Genomic DNA, 18,499 nt, shown 5'->3' with positions numbered 1-18,499 from the left:
AGCAGCTTAGAGCAAAGCCAGAATTCAGAAGCAGACAGGAAGCTATCAATTCTGTATCCTTGATGACATGACAAACCTTATATCAAATGCTGCCTGCCACCAGAACTATATACCCCAGTTTAGAGTCACATGGGTTCTGTTCAACTCCCTTTCATTTGCAATCTGTGAGAGCTCTAAATTAGAAAGTAACACACTGGCATGGTGAAGTAAAGAAAAGGGTGGAATTTAATCTTTATTTACAGGACACTGCAAGATATGAAATTCCACACAGAAATAAGAAACCCATTGAGAGGAGAAGCTTCATACAGTATGTACAGTTCGGAACTGTTCAAGTATAGTTTTGTTGTAAAAAGTGCTACAATAACAAACCACATTTAAAAAGAGTTCTTAGTAGAGAAACAGTAAGACAAACTTATACCAAACATAGTACACAACAAACAACTTTAAGCCTCAGATGTATATCTAAAAGTTGAAGGTTCCAGCAGAGCCATCTTGCACTTGGAATGTATAACCTTCAGAGGTAGTTTCCGGCACAACATTTTGATCTTCCTCTTCCTGGAAGTATTTAAAAACAAAACAATATAATCCCATAAATTTGGCACATTTCTAATTTATTTAAACTGAAAACAAAAACAAAAAAACAGTTTACTCATTTCTCCCACCCTTAACCTCTGGCAACCACCAATCTGTTCTACCAAGCTGACGTGTTGTTTTTTTTCCCCCCAAACTTCCCACATATAAGAGAAATCTTATGTTATTTGTCTTACTCTGCCTGACTCATTTCACTTAGCATAATACCTGTAAGTATTCACTCTTAAGGTCTTCATTTGCTTATTTCACCTTTAATCTTGAACCATATTTTAGTATCTCAAATAGTGGACGGAGGGCTACTGAAGTTTGCCTGAGAGGGGAAGGTTCTGAATAGGTTAAGAAATGCTACTGTAACAGGGAGGCAACTGGAGATCATCATACTAAGTGAAGTAAGTCAGAGAGACATATCACTTGTAAGTGGAATCTAAAATATAACACAAAGGAACCTATCTACCAAACAGAAACATAGCCATGGACAAAGAAAAGACTGGTGGGTGCCAAGGGGGAGGAGACTGGGAGAAGAGATGGCACAGCAGGTTGAGGTTAGCAAATGTGTATTTTTACATATAGAATGGATTAACAACAAGGTCATACTGTATAGCAGAGAACTATATTCAACATCTTATGATAAACCACAATGGAAAAGAATATATGTGTGTATAACCGAATCACTACACTGTATAGCAGTAACTAATATATTATAAATCAACTACACTTCAATAAAAAATTATGGGACTTCCCTGGTAGTCCAGTGATTAAGAATCTGCCTGCTAACGTAAGGGATATGAGTTCAATTCCTGGTTGGAGAAGACCCCACGTGTTGTGGGGCAGCTAAGCCCATGAGCCACAACTACTGAAGCCCTTACAGCCTGGAGCCTGTGCTCTGCACCAAGAAGCCACTGCAATGAGAAGTCCGCACATCGCACCTAGAGAGGAGCTTCCTCTCACTACAACTAGAGAAATTGCTTATACAGCAACAAAGACCCATCACAGACAAAAATGTTTCTTTTTAAAATGCTGCTACAATAACAGAAAAAGAGATTTCCTTAACCTGTCACTTTTCAGTAGGCAAGAGGAAAACAGCCTATTAAGCCAGCGGATGGCCCACTTCTCCAACTCCTACACAAACTTACTCTCAAGATATTCTAAGATTCGTGAGGCTATTCATTCCAAAGTAAACTAGTGACTTTTTAACATTTCACGATAAAAGATGGTATTAATATCAAGCAAAACATTAGAGGAACAAACATGTATGTTATATGCAATAGCATACTTATGCTGCTATTTTACTACGCTTATCAAAGCTCATAAAGAAAGTATGAGGAAAAAATAGCTTATGGGCTTAACCGTCCCAGCTATTAATATTACCATTTACTCACCTCTACAGAGAAATACTTCTCAATCAAGTTTAATGAAGCTTTGTACACAGACTCATTTTCATGGTTTTGTAGAGCTTCGATTTTGTCCAAACCTCCACATTCTTCAATCATTATACTCAGTTTCTCAGTTTCACCTAGTTTCTCAGCAGCCTGAAAAAAATTCCAAGTTTAGAAGACTAAACTTTGAATGAACTCTTTTAATGAAGAAAACAATGTCTGTTTGACTATCAATATATATCGGACAGAAATAAACACTTAACAATTCCTTCACAACTCTATGAGATAAAACTCAACTTTACATTTTTTAACAATTCAAAAGAATCAGATCTGTACTTGCTCTTCGCAGCTACTTCTGTAGCTTTCAGACACAAAGATCTTACTATAGTTCTCAACCTTTTCTGTGTATCAAAATCACTTGGTTAACTTTAAAAATGACACTATATTCAGGCTCCACTGGTCTGTGATGTGAATAGAAAATTACTGGTATAAAAGCACCTGAGATAATCCTAAAGTGTATGGAAATCAAGGAAGAGAACCATTGTCCAAGTGTAATAACCTAAGGTATGTAAAAAGAAATTCCCCTAACTGGACTATTTGTTGATATCAAGAATCTATTAGGTATATATACAAATGATATCGTGACTAGCTGTGTTTTTAAAGTCCTCATCTTTTAGGAGAGACATAAATATTTAAAAATGAAATAATTGATTTGTTTCAAAATAAAATAAAAGGTAAGGTTGAGGAGAAAGAGGCCAAATGTTGACAAGTTATTTAAGCTAGGTGATACATACATTAGGGATCACTATTCTAAACTTTGAAATGTAAAAAATTTCCATAATCAGTTTAAAGTTGTTGAGAGGGACCTACCAACCATTATACATACAATAAAGTGCCATATGCTAACACACTTCGATCAACTGGGAACGTAATCAAAAGAAAAATATAATTAACCAGGTCATTCAAATTTAATTTCACCATAGCATGAAATTGGGGGAATTAATGCTTAACAAAATAAATGTGTATGAACAGCATTCATCTACGTACCTGGCCTCAATTCAAATCACATCATGCATTTGTCATCTCCTTTATCTCTCTCATAATCCTTTGCCATATCTTTTCTCAAGAGTGTGGCCCACATAAACAGGTTTTCTGATTCTGTGGTGAACTGAGTAAACTTAGGAGCCCCTTACTCCGTTGTCTAAATAGTAAACCAATTATCGAGTCCAAATTCAAACAAATGCCGCCTTGTTAAGCCTTACCCGAAAGATATTTGAAACGGCATCCAGAATAACCAGAACAATTTTGGTATCTTTTGCAGTTAGGAGGTTCATCAACGGCTCTATTATGCCACAATGAACAAGGTACACAATCTGCTCAACAGTTCCGCCACTTGTATAGTTGTTCACAGCCCATGCGGCTTCCTTTTGTGTCTTAAAGTCTGCCTAATTAACATAAAGAAACAGGTTTATTTCAGAATGGTCATAAAAGTAAGATTCCAAAACCACTCTTTTAGAAGAAAGTGATTAAGACTTCCAATTGGTTCTATCCAAGCTAACGTAAAAAGGTTACTATTATTTAGCAAAGGACTGTTAAACAGAACCTAACATTAGTACACTAAGAATCTTAAGAAGTACAGCTCTACCAAGTGCCTGGCCATTAAGTCCCAAGGCTGTAGTACCTTTGAGAGAAGGCCAACAAGGAATGGGACTAATCCATGATTCACAACTTGTTGTATCTGGTCCTGGCGGCCAGCTGTGATGTTTGACATTGTCCACGTAGCTTCCTTCTGAATATTAGTTTTGGAGTTTGTTAGCAAGCTAGGAAACACAGCAAGTGCTCCTGCATCTATTACAACCTGTGTTTGTTCATCTGTCCCAGTGACAATATTTCCTATGGCTCTGAGCGCAGGAGTCTGAAAGGAAAAAAAAGTTGACACTGGTAATTATCTTTTATCTATTCCAGCACTACTCAAAATCTCTACACCCTGAAAATTTTGACAGGTAAGACGCTCATTATGGCTTAAAATATACAATATGTCAATATTAGTACCAACTGATCTTGCTCCTTATACTTTCTATTCTCATTTGAAAATTAACTTACCACAATTGGCAATTCAGTAGCTCCTAAAAGCTTCACAAGTTGGGGTACAACCCCAGTTTTCACAACCATTTCAATCCGTTCATTTGGACCATCAGTAAGGTAGGAAATAGCCCAGCAGGTATCAGCTAATACTTCTGGATCATCATGATGCAGGAGACGAACTAAAGTAGGAAGAATCTGCTCAATAGCCTCCAAGGGGGGTGCAGGATTCTTGTTGCGACAAAGATTTGAAAGTGTCCAGGTAAGATTACGTAAGTATCCACACTGGGGGGAAAGAAAAATGCAATGAAGTGCTGTTTTTTAAGGGGGTAGAAAAATGAGAATCAATGAGAAACATGACTTATGGTGAGTAACTTACTGCTAGAGATGACATATCGGGGACAGCCAGAAGCGCCAGTAGTGGATCAACTGCACCATACTTGATAACCAAGTCTCGGAAAACTGAACCGTCACCTTAAAAAAGAAGGTGGCAAAGTTAACCATGACTACCTGTCTAGCGCCATTAATTTCAGTTACTCAGTACACCAGTGTCTTGACGCAACAAATACACTAAGACACTTCCGCCAACCTCAGTATGATTGGAGACATCCAGTCAAAAGAATTTCAAATCCAAGTACCTGCAATGTTTCCTAGAGCCCATACAGCTTGTTCACTGATGTGAGCATGGGGAGATGCCAACAGAGAAATGAATGCTGGGATGGCACCTCCGTCTACCACAGCCTTGGTCTGTTCTGATGTCCCAGAAGCAATGTTAGTGAGGGCCCAAGCAGATTCGAACTGAATGGGACTACAGTCAGTTCTTCCCAAGAAGGACACAAATTTTGGAATCAAACCAGCCCGGATTATGTTGTCAATAGGGGGCTGTTTTTCCCTAGAAAGCAGTTTCCTATAGGTAAGCAAAAAGAGAGACAAAAGTTGAAGGTGATTAACCAAACAAGTTCATACCAAAAAAAAAAAAAAAAAACCCACAACAATTTAAAATGCAACTCGACACCAAACAAGTTCATATAAGAAAACACTATTTAAAACGCAACTTAATGCAAGAGTTTAAAACTTTAAGTAACCTTTGACAGTGCAGACTAACTGCTGAGACATCCTGGAACTAAGAGAGGCTGAGCAGACTGTCTGCATGGTGCAACCATAGGTAGTGTCTTACACTACTTTTCCCAAAACTGAAATATTACCAATAATGCAGAACCCTTCTCTCTGCAGAAATCTATTTTAGATCTTACCACTTTTTAAAAACTTTGACAATACAATAGCATCACACTCTATTAATCTTCATTACTCTGACCAGTAGTGAGGACACACATCTTTTCCCTGATCTTCTGTCAACTGGATTTGCTATTCCCCACACTGTGAAGCTACAGAAATTATTCATCCTTTCCATTATGGATGTCACAAATATTTGTGTATGGTGGGTGGGAAAAGTCTAATAAATAGAATATATTTCCTAAATGGATGAACCATTCTAAATGAATGTGCTAATCCCACTTACTGAATAATTCCTCCTTTCCCTGACACGGACTTGAAATGCCAGTGACAAAAAACATTTCTTAAGTACATCAAAAAATTATCACTGGAGTAGATGTAATTTTAGGCAACTATAGAAAATTTTAGATTAGGAAAGATTATAATGAAAATAGGCCTAGGCCTGGCTTAACCTTTACTCTACGCACCACCTGCCCATCGCTTTCCCATCAAAAAATGTAAAAATGCTGATTTTTTAGTTTACTCATGCTAGAGAGGACAAGACTTACCTAGCAGCTTGAGTAGCTTGGAGCTGGCTTTCCAAATTGTTGCTATTTATGCCTTTGACAATATCGTCAACAGACCAATTTACAGTGCCCTACAAGAACAGGGGAATTAATTTTCAAATTATCATTTTTAAGATTAAATACAATGCAATCCCGACATGAAGACATTTCTGTTTATAATCAGTTACTAAAAGTTTGGTCCCACATTTAAATTTGCCTGTTAAATACTCATTATTTAATATATAGAACAATCCTCAAATTTGGTGTCATGCATCTAGTCACTAAAAAAAGTAGCTGTGAACAGGTTAAAAAAATGAACTAGAGTACTGTGAACGTTATTCCTACATTAGTCTCAATCACTTTTATTCAGATATGCTTTTAGGGGAAAAGGGACAGAGTTAGAGGCAATGTGCTGCGAATCTGCAAAGCTAAGGCTGTTATCCATGCACTTCCCCACTGGTGTTGCACACATAAACATTACAGGTAGTGACTACAGATTGGAATTAACTGTAGCATTTGTAGCTACAGTTAACGTAAAAAGTCAGTATCACATTCTAAAACCTCACAACAAGGAAAATGTAAAATCTAGACAACTCTAGAACAAATTATATATGTAAAACTCTGTATATAGCATTATACAGAATTTACTCTCCATTTGTGGTACAGAATGGGGTGCTACAAGAATTCTGGGAAGGGAGCATTTTTCCTGTTAGGATGACCTAGAAGTGCTATAAAGAGAAGATGGGATTTGAGTATAAAACTCAAGAAACAAAACACAGGTAGAATTCAGTGGCGAGGGGGGGGGGAGGACATTGATAAAATGAAAAGCACTGAAGGAAAGCATAACATGGGAAAAAAAGCAGGAAATTGCCTAATATTTTTAAAAGATGAAAGATAAACTTAAAGATCTAGGATGGGGCTTCCCTGGTGGCTCAGCTGGTAAAGAATCCACCTGCAATGTGGGAGACCTGGGTTCAATCCCTGGGTTGGGAAGATCCCCGGAGAAGAGAATGACTACCCACTTGAGTATTCTGGTTTCCATGGACTGTACAGTCCACAGGGTCGCAAACAGTTGGACACGACTGAGTGACTTTGTCACTCAATCACTCACTTCTGATAAAATCATGACGTCTCTATGAGTAGAACTCTAGGATGGGTCTAATTTCCAAAGAACCTTAAAAAAAGGATTTAAAATCAAAGTTTCTAAGATGTTTTAAGCAGTATTTTAAGAAAACTTTTAGGTAAACAGTATGTGGCACGGACTGAAAATCAAGAGACGGTTGAGGAAAAAGACCTGAAAAAAGCTGGTGACAAGTACAAAAAAAGAGAGGTAGGGAGCAAAGGAAAGGTAGAGAAAGAAGAAAAAAGGCAGAAATAAGTTGGTTCTGGACATACTTTCACTGAACACTTGAATGGCCAACTCGAAGTAAAAGCTGACAAATGGAAAAGCAGGGAAACTTGAAGGGCAGATCAGCGCTAAAGACAACCTTGGAGTCAGCTTCCAAAGATTACAGAGGATGGCGGGGGGAAAAGATAACCCATCAGAATTACTGACCAGAGCACACAAAAACAGATCTTCACATTTGATAGTTAAAACCCACAAAGCTAAGATATGTTATTTAAATATCTTTGAAAGGCCTCATATTGATTTTCTGGGTTTACCATAATTCATAAGCTAAAATATCCTCACCTGGTTGTTGCGGTTTTCCTGCAGTGGAGAAGTAGCATCATCAGGAAAAGAGCTGACATTTCTCCTTTTCAGCATCTGGTCATCCTTCTTAGCTTTCCTTAGCTCCACATTAACTTCTATTCGGCGCCGCCTCATTTCCTTGAGAAAAGATAACATATCATCTCACCTATTACATCAGTGTTAGTTGCCAAGTGAGGACAATTTTTCAAATTCACTCAAAAGTTTTGATGCCCTTTCCAAATACCTTCCCATTTAAAAAATACTAGGAAAACAACAGAAGGTACTCACTGTACTGTCTTTCCCCTTGTTCTTGAATCTGTTAAGGCGGGGAGCTGGTGAATTAGCATTCTCATTGGTGGACATGATTATGACACAAAGAGAGAAAGCTGCAAAATGAGGGAGAGAAAAATTTCCTTTTTATCACTTTGGCAATAACATAAGCATTAAGGGAATTATCAAATACACGTTCAATTGGTATTTCCATACTAGAGAAGGATATTCCGGGACTTCCCTGGTGGTCCAGTGGCTAAGACTCCAAGCTCCCAATGAAGGGGGCCAGGGTTCAGTCCCTGGTCAGGGAACTAGATCCCATGTGCCACAACTAAGACCCATTGCAGCCAAATCATAAATAAATAAAATTAAAAAAAAAAAAAGAAGGATATTCCTTTTTCAGCACTACGGAACATGAGTTTTAGCCAAACTATATTTGGCCCCTCCCCTCTGAAGGGCTGAGGCTTCCAGGAGCGGTACTGTCCACCAGAAACATGATGCAAGCTGTATAAATTTAAGCTTCCTAATAGCCACGCTTGTTAAAAGCAAAAAGGAACAAATGAAATTAACTTCAATAATATATTTACTCCAATATCTATTTTCTCATTTCAACACATTACATCAAAAAATTACTGAACTATTTTGCATTCTTTTTTCATACTAATTCTTCGAGATCTTGCAGGTACTTTTGTACCTTACAGCGTTAACTCAGTTTATACCAGCCACACGCGTGTGGAGACTACCACACTGTACAGCGCGGCTCTAGACTCTATATAGGATCCATGAATAGTTAACTAATTAATTAACTAATAGACAACGTACGGGAAATAAGGTTACAGTTAAAATCTATGTCGTACGGGCCACAAATTCAGATATTCTGGAGGCTCTACTGTCTTTAAATGGCCAAAACAGATACATTCTCCACGTTTGAAAAATTTAAAACTGATTCGTTGTTAACATTGTGTAAACTTTAATAAGGTTTCCTGCCAACCCTGAACACCTGCGTCGCAGTTCAGCATCTCGCACATTTTCATTTCCAGAAATTCTGAGTGAATGCATTAAATTAGGCTGTATCAGCTGCGTTCCACTCAAACTCACCTACGTAAGAGCAATCTCCCAAAACATCACAAAAGTCCTCCTTCAAAGAGGCTATCTTTAATTCCTTAAGTCCTCCTTCAAAGAGGCTATCTTTAATTCCTTTCTGTTCTTTTACGAAATTGTGACAGAGCCAACCCAAGGCCTACAAATTAAGAGACAGCACCTCCAACTGCCACCTCCATCTCTAGTCCCCTCCCCTACCCCCCTTCCCCACCCCCATTTCGGGGAAGCAGCAGCGGGAACCTGCGGAAGGAGGAGCCAGAGGCGCCGAGCCCCCTACCGAGGCTTTCGTCCTCGGGCCTGACTCTAATTCTTGCGGTTGCAGCGGTTCGCAAGGCCTCGAGCACTAAGGCCCAAGCACTCGCATCCGCAGTGAAAAACCCGTTTCGTCAACGAACTACGCCCCCGAGGCCTTATCGACCAGAGAGGCCAAGGCCTGGCCGCGCGTCTACTCCGAGACTCCCCTCCCGCCTCCAGCAATCCGAGAGCGGCCTAAGGGCCCGCCTCTGCCGCTCCAGCTGCGCTGCGACTTCAGTTCGTACCTACACAGCAGGCCCAAGCGTCCACCGGAGGCGGTGCGCGGCGCACAAGCTGCGGGATCCGCTGCCTCTAAACGTCCACCACGGTCAGCGCGAGGACGGTGTGGCTCGTGCAGCCGGCCGGCGCGATTTAAATTTCCCGGTGGCTCCGCATTCCGATTGGCTGGTTCGAGCTTACGCTATACGCCCATTGGTGAATTTGAAAAACACGTTAGCTGGGGAGGGGGTCAGAGGGCCCAGAAGGAGATAGGATAGCATCGCGAGATAAGGGAGCGGCCGCGCGATCCCCGAGAGCCTTGCACAGCGGAGAAGAAAAACTCCAGATCCCGGCATGCAGCGTGCAGGGCCGGTTCCCTGTCCATCTTAGTCGGAGGGTTAGCTCTTTGCATGGGTTTACCGCTGTATGGTGGCTGGTCGTTTTCCTGAGTGTTTGCCTTAACTAAGTAACACAAACGATTCCCAAAATAATTCTCTTTAAAAATCTTAATAAAGAAATATATTGCTATGCATTTTTCCCGATTGGACTCAGAAGGAACTTGGCCGGGGTCTCTGGCCGTGAAGGAGGGGAGGGGTAAGGCAGATAAGTGATGTATTTTTTCAGTTGTTACTGTTTTTAACTTGTGTCATAAAAGACTGCATAGAAGGCAGAACTGTGTTAACAAAAGATTTATTACTGCCTGCTTCTCCAGTCTTATTTTTAATAATTTCAAGTACAAAAGAATTGCAAATCTTTATCCATATTTGTTAAATGTTAATTTACTATTTTGATATATATATGTATACACACCCACACACGCATGTACCTGTATTTATATATACATGGCTTTTACATATTACTTTTTGAACCATTTGAGAGTAATCATGTCCGTTTACCCCTAAATATTTCAGCTTGTAACTTGTAAGAATAAGGACATTCTGTTATATTACCATACCATAATCATCAAATTCAAGACAATTGAACTTATATGCAATTATTTATTTATAGTTTGTGTTCAAATTGTCAATTGTTATAGTAATTATCTATGCTATATTTTATATATTTCAAATAAAATGTTTGCATTTTCTTGTAATTTAAAAAAAGCATCAGTGATAGTTATCAGAACCTCAGGATTATGGTCTACTTTCTTTTTGCAACTTTTCTGTATTCTGAGAAGGGTATTTTTAAGAAAAGCTGTATTGGCTTTTTCTTTTATTTACTATGAATTCAAACAATGAACTTTGTCCCTTCTGCAGGCCTTTTTGCCAGCCTCACTCACTGTGTAGCAGTAATGGAGTCATAGAGGCTCATTCTACTCCTACATAACCAATCAGCATAATCTTACCCCCCTAAATGCACAAGGTGGTAGGATTTCACATCTAAACCAGTCACTACATGGCATTCTCTTGGATACTGTGAATGGCTCAGGGGCAGTCATGTGACCTAAATTCATTCAGTTGAGGAGTCTACGCCTTTTGTTTAATGATGAGAGGTAGGAAAGCAGGCTCTGTTCTCAGCTGAGAGATGTGAATCCTAGACATCCCGTAAGACAATTGGAGAGAAACCGTGAAAACTTTGATCAATACCCTGCCTTACCTCAAAAGGCTGCAATTATATGACTTTGCAAATATATCATCCAGTACACTTCCTTTGTTATTTAAGCTAGTTATATTGGGTCTTCTTTTGCTTACAAATAAATATTGGGTACTATGTGCCCAGAAGTGTTCTCAGTTTTTTATCTTTATGAATACATTTAATCTTCACAACTCTGTGAGGTAGCATTTTTATCTGTTCCATTTCACAGAAGAGGAGAGTGGGTGGTTAAGTAACTTGTCCACATTCACACAGGAGTAAAAGACATAGACAGGACTCAAACCCAGGCACTCTCCTTCCAGGATCCATGCTCTCTGATCACTATTCTGTACTTGCACCTGAAAACAACCTGAAACAGAAGTAAACTGTCAACAGTGAAAGTTGCCTTTGAAAGATACCTTGCCCTGGGAAAGGATACAGCCCCACCCTCTCAAATCTTCCTATTGTAGTTGGATGGAGATTCAGAAGAGGGCCTAGTGTGGCCTAAACCAATCCCATTCCATCACCCAGACACAGGAATTGGCTTGCTGATGAAGATGTAACAGAATACAGTAAAATATTTACTGAGACTTTTGTGAGATAGCCTCTCTCTTCCAGTGGACTGTGTGCTATGCTGATGTGAGCCTGAGAACAAAGCTGAACCTGAGAAGCAAACTCAAGTGTACCCAAGTCTGAATAATCATAGTCTGTCAGTCATTCTTTCAAGTAAGAACTGTGTTCCATCGAAAAGGCAACTAGTTTGGCCTGCAACTCAAACACTGCACAAAATGTTTTCCTCAAGAGACAATCATTGAGTTTTGGTTATCTGGTAGAAGTGATTTATGCATAATTCCCATTTTGTCTCATAAAATATTAAAGACATTCAAGGGTTGGAATTTAAATTAATAATTCTTATAGTGTCACCTCTTCCAACAACACAAGAGAAGACTCTACACATGGACATCACCAGATGGTCAACACCAAAATCAGACTGATTACATTCTTTGCAGCCAAAGATGGAAAAGCTCTATACAGTCAGCAAAAACAAGACTGGGAGCTGACTGTGGTTCAGATCATGAACTCCTTATTGCCAAATTCAGATTTAAACTGAAGAAAGTAGGGAAAACCACTAGATCATTCAGGTATGACCTAAATCAAATCCCTTACGATTATACAGTGGAAGTGAGAAATAGATTTAAGGGATTCGATCTGACAGAGTGCCTGAAGAACTACAGAGGACAGAAAGAAGTTTGTGACATTGTACAGGAGGCGGGGATCCAGACCATCCCCAAGAAAAAGAAATGCAAAAAGGCAAAATGGTTGTCTGAGGAGGCCTTACAGATAGCTGTGAATAGAAGAGAAGCAAAAGGTCAAGAAGAATAGGAAAGATACACCCATTTGAATGCAGAGTTCCAAAGAATAGTAAGGAAAGATAAAGCCTTCCTCAGTGATCAGTGCAAAGAAATAGAGGAAAACAATAGAATGGGAAAGACTAGAGATCTCTTCAAGAAAATTAGAGATACCAAGGGAACATTCCATGCAAAGATGGACACAATAAAGGACAGAAATGGTATGGACCTAACAGAAGCAGAAGATATTAAGAAGTGGCAAGAATACACAGAAGAACTATACAAAAAAGATCTTCATGACCCAGATAATCACAATGGTGTGACCACTCACCTAGAGTCAGACAACCTGGAATGTGGTCAAGTGGGCCTTAGAAAGCATCACTACAGACAAAGCTAGTGGAGGAGATGGAATTCCAGTTGAGCTATTTCAAATCCTAAAAGATGATGCTGTGAAAGTGCTGCACATAATATGCCAGCAAATTTGGAAAACTCAGCAGTGGCCACAGGACAGGAAAAGGTCAGTTTTCATTCCAATCCCAAAGAATGATCAAACTACCACACAATTGCACTCATCTCACACACTGGCAAAGTATTCCTCAAAATTCTCGAAGTCAGGCTTCAACAGTACCTGAACTGTGAACTTCCAGATGTTCAAGCTGAATTTAGAAAAGGCAGAGGAACCAGAGATTAAATTGCCAACATCCATTGGATCATCACAAAAGCAAGAGAGTTCCAGAAAAACATCTACTTCTGTTTTATTGACTATGCCAAAGTCTTTGACTATGTGAATCACCACAAACTGTGGAAAATTCTTCAAGAGATGGGAATACCAGACCACCTGACCTGTCTCCTAAGAAGTCTGTATGCAGGTCAGGAAGCAACAGTTAGAGCTGGACATATAACAACAGACTGGTACAAAATAGGGAAAGGAGTATGTCAAGGCTGTATGTTGTCAGCCTGCTTATTTAACTTATATGCAGAGTACATCATGAGAAACGCTGGGCTGGATGAAGCACAAGCTGGAATCAAGATTGCAGGGAGAAATATCAGTAACCTCAGATATGCAGATGACATCACTCTTATGACAGAAAGCAAGGAAGAACTAAAGAGTCTCTTGATGAAAGTGAAAGAGGAGAGTGAAAAAGTTGGCTTAAAACTCAACATTCAGAAAATGAAGATCATGGCATCTGGTCTCACCACTTCATGGCAGATAGATGGGGAAACAGTGGAAACAGTGACAGACTTTATTTTCTTGGGCTTCAAAATCACTGCAGATGGTGACTGCAGCCATGAAATTAAAAGACGCTTGCTCCTTGGAGGAAAAGTTATGACCAACCTAGACAGCATATTAAAAAGCAGAGACATTACTTTGGCAACAAAGGTCCATCTAGTCAAAGCTATGGTTTTTCCAGTAGTCACGTATGGGTGTGAGAGTTGGAATATAAAGAAAGCTAAGCGCCGAAGAATTGATGTTTTTGAACTGTGGTGTTGGAGAAGACTCTTGAGAGTCCCTTGGACTGCAAGGAGATCCAACCAGTCCACCCTAAAGGAAATCAGTCCTGAATATTCATTGGAAGGACGGATGTTGAGGCTGAAACTCCAATACTTTGACCACCTGATACGAAGAACTGACTCATTGGAAAAGACCCTAATGCTGGGAAAGATTGAAGAAGGGAGAAGGGGACAACAAAGGATGAGAAGGTTGGATGGCATCACCGACTCAATGGACATAGTTTGAGTAAACTCTGGGAGTTGGAGATGAACAGGGAGGCCTGACGTGTCGCAGTCCACGGGGTCGCAAAGAGACAGACATGACTGAGCGACTGAACTGAACCGAACTGATTGTGTCAAGGATGTTCTTAAGTGAAGCTGGCCAACAACCGCTCCCCGACCCTCCACTGCACAAAGGTGAAGCATAATTATTATTACTAGCTTAGTCTGACTGCCTGGACTCAGTAATGTGGCAGTTTTACTTACCAACGCGTCTGCACCATCGTTGCTATTAGTTATTAGTTATTATTAACTGATAATGTCCTAGTGTCTTTGAAAAGTATTTCCTGGATGACTCAGGATCCACAGGTGGTAAAACTGACAAGACACACAGACACATAAAATTTGAAAGAAACACACCAAAATGTTAATAGTGGTTGACTCTGAACACTAGAATTATAGTCAGTTTCAATTTTCTTTACTTGGCTTACCCCTATTTATACAATTTTACAGTGAACAGGTATTATGTGTCTAAAACAGAAAAAGAAGTGTATTTAAAAAAATAAAAGCAGCATATTTACGTGCAACAAGCAAAAAGGTATTATGCATGGAGCCAGAAAATTTCTAAATCTTTATCCAAGATCTAGTTTTAGGATAAAAACAAAACTCGTATTATTTTGTATGTAGGGACCTTGTTATGTTTATTTTCCCTTTAATCCGGAGGGAAAGAAGAGATGGGGAGAAATATGGATGTAGGTGAGTGGGGGAGCGGCGCAGATGTAAAGAAAAGCCTGTTCATCCTGGAAACCCCCAAGAGTTCCCAGCACATAAAAAGTTATCCAATTAATGTATATAGAATAAAGGCAGGAAAGGAGATGGGGAGACTGTTAGGGACGGGAAGGCTGCGGGGACCTCTCGCTAGAGGAAGGCGGCAGACACACCAAAAGGCAGAGGCCTGGGCCTGCCCCGGTAAACAGAACGGAGGTGGGGGAGGCCAGGCATTGGAATTTTGTTTAAAGTTCCCCCCAAAAGCGTCTAGTAGGCAGTCAAGACTGAGAACCTTCCCGAGAAGAACCCAACGAAATGCACGCCCCGCCCACAGATACGCAGAGCCGCCCGCGTGCCTGCCAAGCAGTACCAGGACAGGGCGGGGGCGCCGAGGTAGCCCATGCGCATGCGCGTAGGAGCTAGGGCGTTGGGCCAGGCCGAAGGCGCAGGCGCGTGCTGCAGCCACTGGGGGCGGTTCCCAAATCGCACGCAGCCCGACGTGAGGCCACAGAGAGCGGGGGCGGGGCACGATGATGGCATCGCGTAAGAGGACGGTATGAGAACCCGGATCCTGTGGTGACCCAGTGGCCTAATGGATAAGGCATCAGCCTCCGGAGCTGGGGATTGTGGGTTCGAGTCCCATCTGGGTCGCACCGAAATTAGTTTTGGCGGAGAGGAAAGTGGTGATGGGCACTAAAATAGATTTTGAAATGTCGTGATTTCGCTTTCTCTCCTGCGATCTCCAGGGTTGTATCTACAAATCGGAAATGCATTCTCCGCTGTCGTGCAATTGAGACCTTGCAAGAGAAAACTAAGATATGACCCAAAAGCGGAGCATTTACTCTTGCCTAGTTTATATTTATCTTTAAAAGAAAAAAGCCTTAGAAAACACCAAATGCTAGCTGGATAGATGGCATCATCTCTGTCTTTTAAAAATGCATTTCATCATGGGCAGGCACACATGGAAAACTCCCTCCCCATCCTTATCCCAAGGGGTTAAGGGGGTGTGTGAGCAGATCCAATTGTGCCGACTGCAAACAATTATTTCCAGAAACTAAGGAGAATTTAGAAGAAACTGTGTTAAAACATACAAATATAATAAATATAATTTATGGTTTGTGTCTTTAAAGTACAATGAACAACAGACTGTAGTTGAGATGTAAGGTTTGTGTGTGTGTGTGTGTATTTGGTTCGCAAATTAGTGTAATAAAAGAAATGCAATCAGAGTTTAAGCTTTCCAGACTGGTTCAGCTGACAAGCTTGAAAAGTTCAAACTCTTCTTGTAAAACTTGTACAAGAGGAATATCACAGAGTTGAGTCCTACTTTTGAAAAAAATACTAAATACTATGTGGGGATCCTGGGTTTGAGCCTGAAACAGATAAAGGACAGTAGGGGAAAAACCAGTGGAATCTGAGTACATTCTGCAATTTAGCTACCCAGTTATCAGTTCAGTTCAGTCGCTCAGTCATGTCCGGCTCTTTTCGACCCCATGGACTGCAGCACACCAGGCTCCCCTGTCCATCACCAACTCCTGGAGCTTGCCCAAATTCATGTCCATTGAGACAGTGATGCCATCCAACCATCTCATCCTCTGTCGTCCCCTTCTCCTCCTGCCTTCAGTCTTGCCCAGCATCAGGGTCTTTTCTAATGAGTCGGTTCTTCTGATCAGGTGGCCAAAGTATTGGAGCTCCATCTTCAGCATCGGTCCTTCCAATGAATATTCAGAGTTGATTTCCTTTAGGATGGACTGGTTTGATCTCCTTGCAGTCTAAAGGACTACAGTTCAAAAGCATCAATTCTTCAGCCCTCAGCTCTCTTTATAGTCCAACTCTCACATCCGTACGTGACTACTGAAAAACCATAGCTTTGATCAGATGGACCTTTGTCGGCAAAGTAATGTCTCTACTTTTTAATGTACTGTCTAGGTTTGTCATAGCTTTTCTTCCAAGGAGCAAGTGTCTTAATTTCATGGCTGTTGTCACCATCTGCAGTGATTTATACCAATGTTGATTTCTTAATTGTGATAAAGGTACATGGTAATGTAAGATGGTAGCGTTAGGGGAAACTGAGTGAAGGGTATATGGAGCCCTCTTTGCAACTTTTATGAAATTATTAACATTAAATCTGAAATTATTCCAAAATTAAACATTTATTAAAGAAAATAAGCTAAACAATCAATGGGAAAATTTAGCTGATACCTTTACCCCCCCACACCCCCTTTTAAGATTAGCAAGATGGTGCTAAATTTAAAAGCCAGAACAGACTAACAAATGAATAAGCCCAGGGCATGATTTCCAGCTCCATTCCTGGTGCCTCAGAGTTGGTGGCCACATTAGGTCCTTGCTACAGTAGGTACTCAAAAGATTAGAATTGCCTTGTCTCCCACTTTCCACCTGTGGGCAGCATCTGGGGACAACGGACAGTCACACTGTCTCCCTGGTCCCAAGGCAAGGTTGCTCTCATACATGATCCTCAGCCTGAGGGCTGGGCAAGACAAACTCCTCACAGGCTCTCCACCCTTTGGGCTTCTGACTGGCCCGCTCAGGCCTCCAGCAAGCTCACCTGGCTCTCCCACCTCCTCCAACCTCTCCTCTGAGCCTCGCGCCTTCTCTCTGACAGGTGTTTTTTGTGACTCACTCACCATAGGTTATCCCAGTTGAAGTCAATGCCTACTGAACAGCCCAGATTCAAGTCATTCAATGCAAGTTCCATGTTTTCACCTTCCTTCACCTCCACCATCTCCCCCATTTCTTCCCTCTTCTGTCTCACATGGAGCGGATATCCCTCCTCCAGTCCCAGGCCATTCCCTCCCTTTGATTTTGCTTTGAACCCCTCTCTCCTCAGGAAACTTGTCTGATACTTAAGAGTGAAAAAACCAAAGTGTTAGTGGGGTCCAACTCTTTGCGACCCCATGGACTGTATAGCCTGCCAGGCTCCTAAGTCCATGGAACTCTCCAGGCAAGAATACTGGTGATGTGAAAGTGAAAGTCGCTCAGTCGTGTCCGACTCTTGGCAACCCCATGGACTATAACAGTCCATGGAATTCTCCAGGCCAGAATACTGGAGTGAGTAGCCGCTCCATTCTCCAGGGGATCTTCCCAACCCAGGTTCAATCCCTGGGTCTCCTGCATGACAAGCAGATTCTTTACCATCTGAACCACCACACTTAGTAAACATTTAAAAGGTGTAAGCCCATTAATCCTCCCGCACCGCCCACCTTGTCTATATCTTTAGTTTCCTTCTACTGGCTTTCCTTTGAGCCCCCGAACATTCTACAGTTTCTCTATTCCTTAAAAGCTCACCCTTGGCCTTGGGCACCTGGCAGACAGGTGGTACCATGGCACCTCCCTCCACACATTCAAGCTCCCTCCCTCCACGCAGCCAAGCTGCCTCAGGGCAGCTCCTGCACACCCAGGGTTTCCTTTCTTCCACCTGCCATGTACTCCTTGCTCCCCTGTCTCGGGACACACTCCTCCCGGATACTGACCTCCGAATTGGCAAGTTTAAGAAATACCTTTCACTCCTTCTCTTGCTTGACTTTGCCCTGAAGTTTGAAACTCTTGGCCAGTGCCTTCCTGAAACAAATCCTTTTTTCACAGGCTTCCAGAAAATCTCCTTTTTCTCAGTTCTCCAACCAGCTTCTCAGTCTCCTTTGCTCAGTTCCCTCTTGTTTCTAACAATGAAGACAAACCAGCCCA

The 18,499-nt window shown here is 41.1% G+C and overlaps 1 protein-coding gene and 1 non-coding gene across 2 annotated transcripts; one reads left to right on the top strand and one right to left on the bottom strand.

Annotated features, from left to right (window-relative positions):
- Window positions 1-202: 202 nt before the first annotated feature.
- On the bottom strand, window positions 203-9,575 carry KPNA2 (karyopherin subunit alpha 2). Its single transcript, XM_065910373.1, has 11 exons — window positions 9,428-9,575; window positions 7,806-7,903; window positions 7,518-7,655; window positions 5,831-5,919; window positions 4,688-4,956; window positions 4,429-4,523; window positions 4,071-4,334; window positions 3,649-3,882; window positions 3,230-3,412; window positions 1,971-2,120; window positions 203-555 (listed from the first exon to the last, which is right to left on the bottom strand). The coding sequence occupies exons 2-11, from the start codon at window positions 7,878-7,880 to the stop codon at window positions 463-465; spliced, it is 1,590 nt and encodes a 529-aa protein (XP_065766445.1). The 5' UTR covers window positions 7,881-7,903; window positions 9,428-9,575; the 3' UTR covers window positions 203-462.
- Window positions 9,576-15,378: 5,803 nt separating this feature from the next.
- On the top strand, window positions 15,379-15,451 carry TRNAR-CCG (transfer RNA arginine (anticodon CCG)). Its single transcript has one exon. It is a non-coding gene; the product is annotated as a tRNA-Arg (tRNA).
- Window positions 15,452-18,499: the final 3,048 nt, after the last annotated feature.

Source organism: Muntiacus reevesi, chromosome 18 (assembly GCF_963930625.1).
Source record: "Muntiacus reevesi chromosome 18, mMunRee1.1, whole genome shotgun sequence".
Classification (NCBI taxonomy): domain Eukaryota; kingdom Metazoa; phylum Chordata; class Mammalia; order Artiodactyla; family Cervidae; genus Muntiacus; species Muntiacus reevesi.
Note: the sequence above shows the minus strand (reverse complement) of the source record. Positions and strands in the feature narration are given on the sequence as shown.

Bases quoted from the DNA above. Each gene is read 5' to 3' on its own strand.
- KPNA2 (XM_065910373.1), bottom strand. From the start codon at position 7,880: ATGTCCACCAATGAGAATGCTAATTCACCAGCTCCCCGCCTTAACAGA. The intron at 2,121-3,229 runs GTAAGGCTTAAC...AATTTTTTTCAG, and splicing joins CCGTTTCAAATATCTTTCGG to GCTGCTGAGAAACTAGGTGA. The intron at 556-1,970 runs GTGAGTAAATGG...AAATACTTCCAG, and splicing joins AGAAGTATTTCTCTGTAGAG to GAAGAGGAAGATCAAAATGT.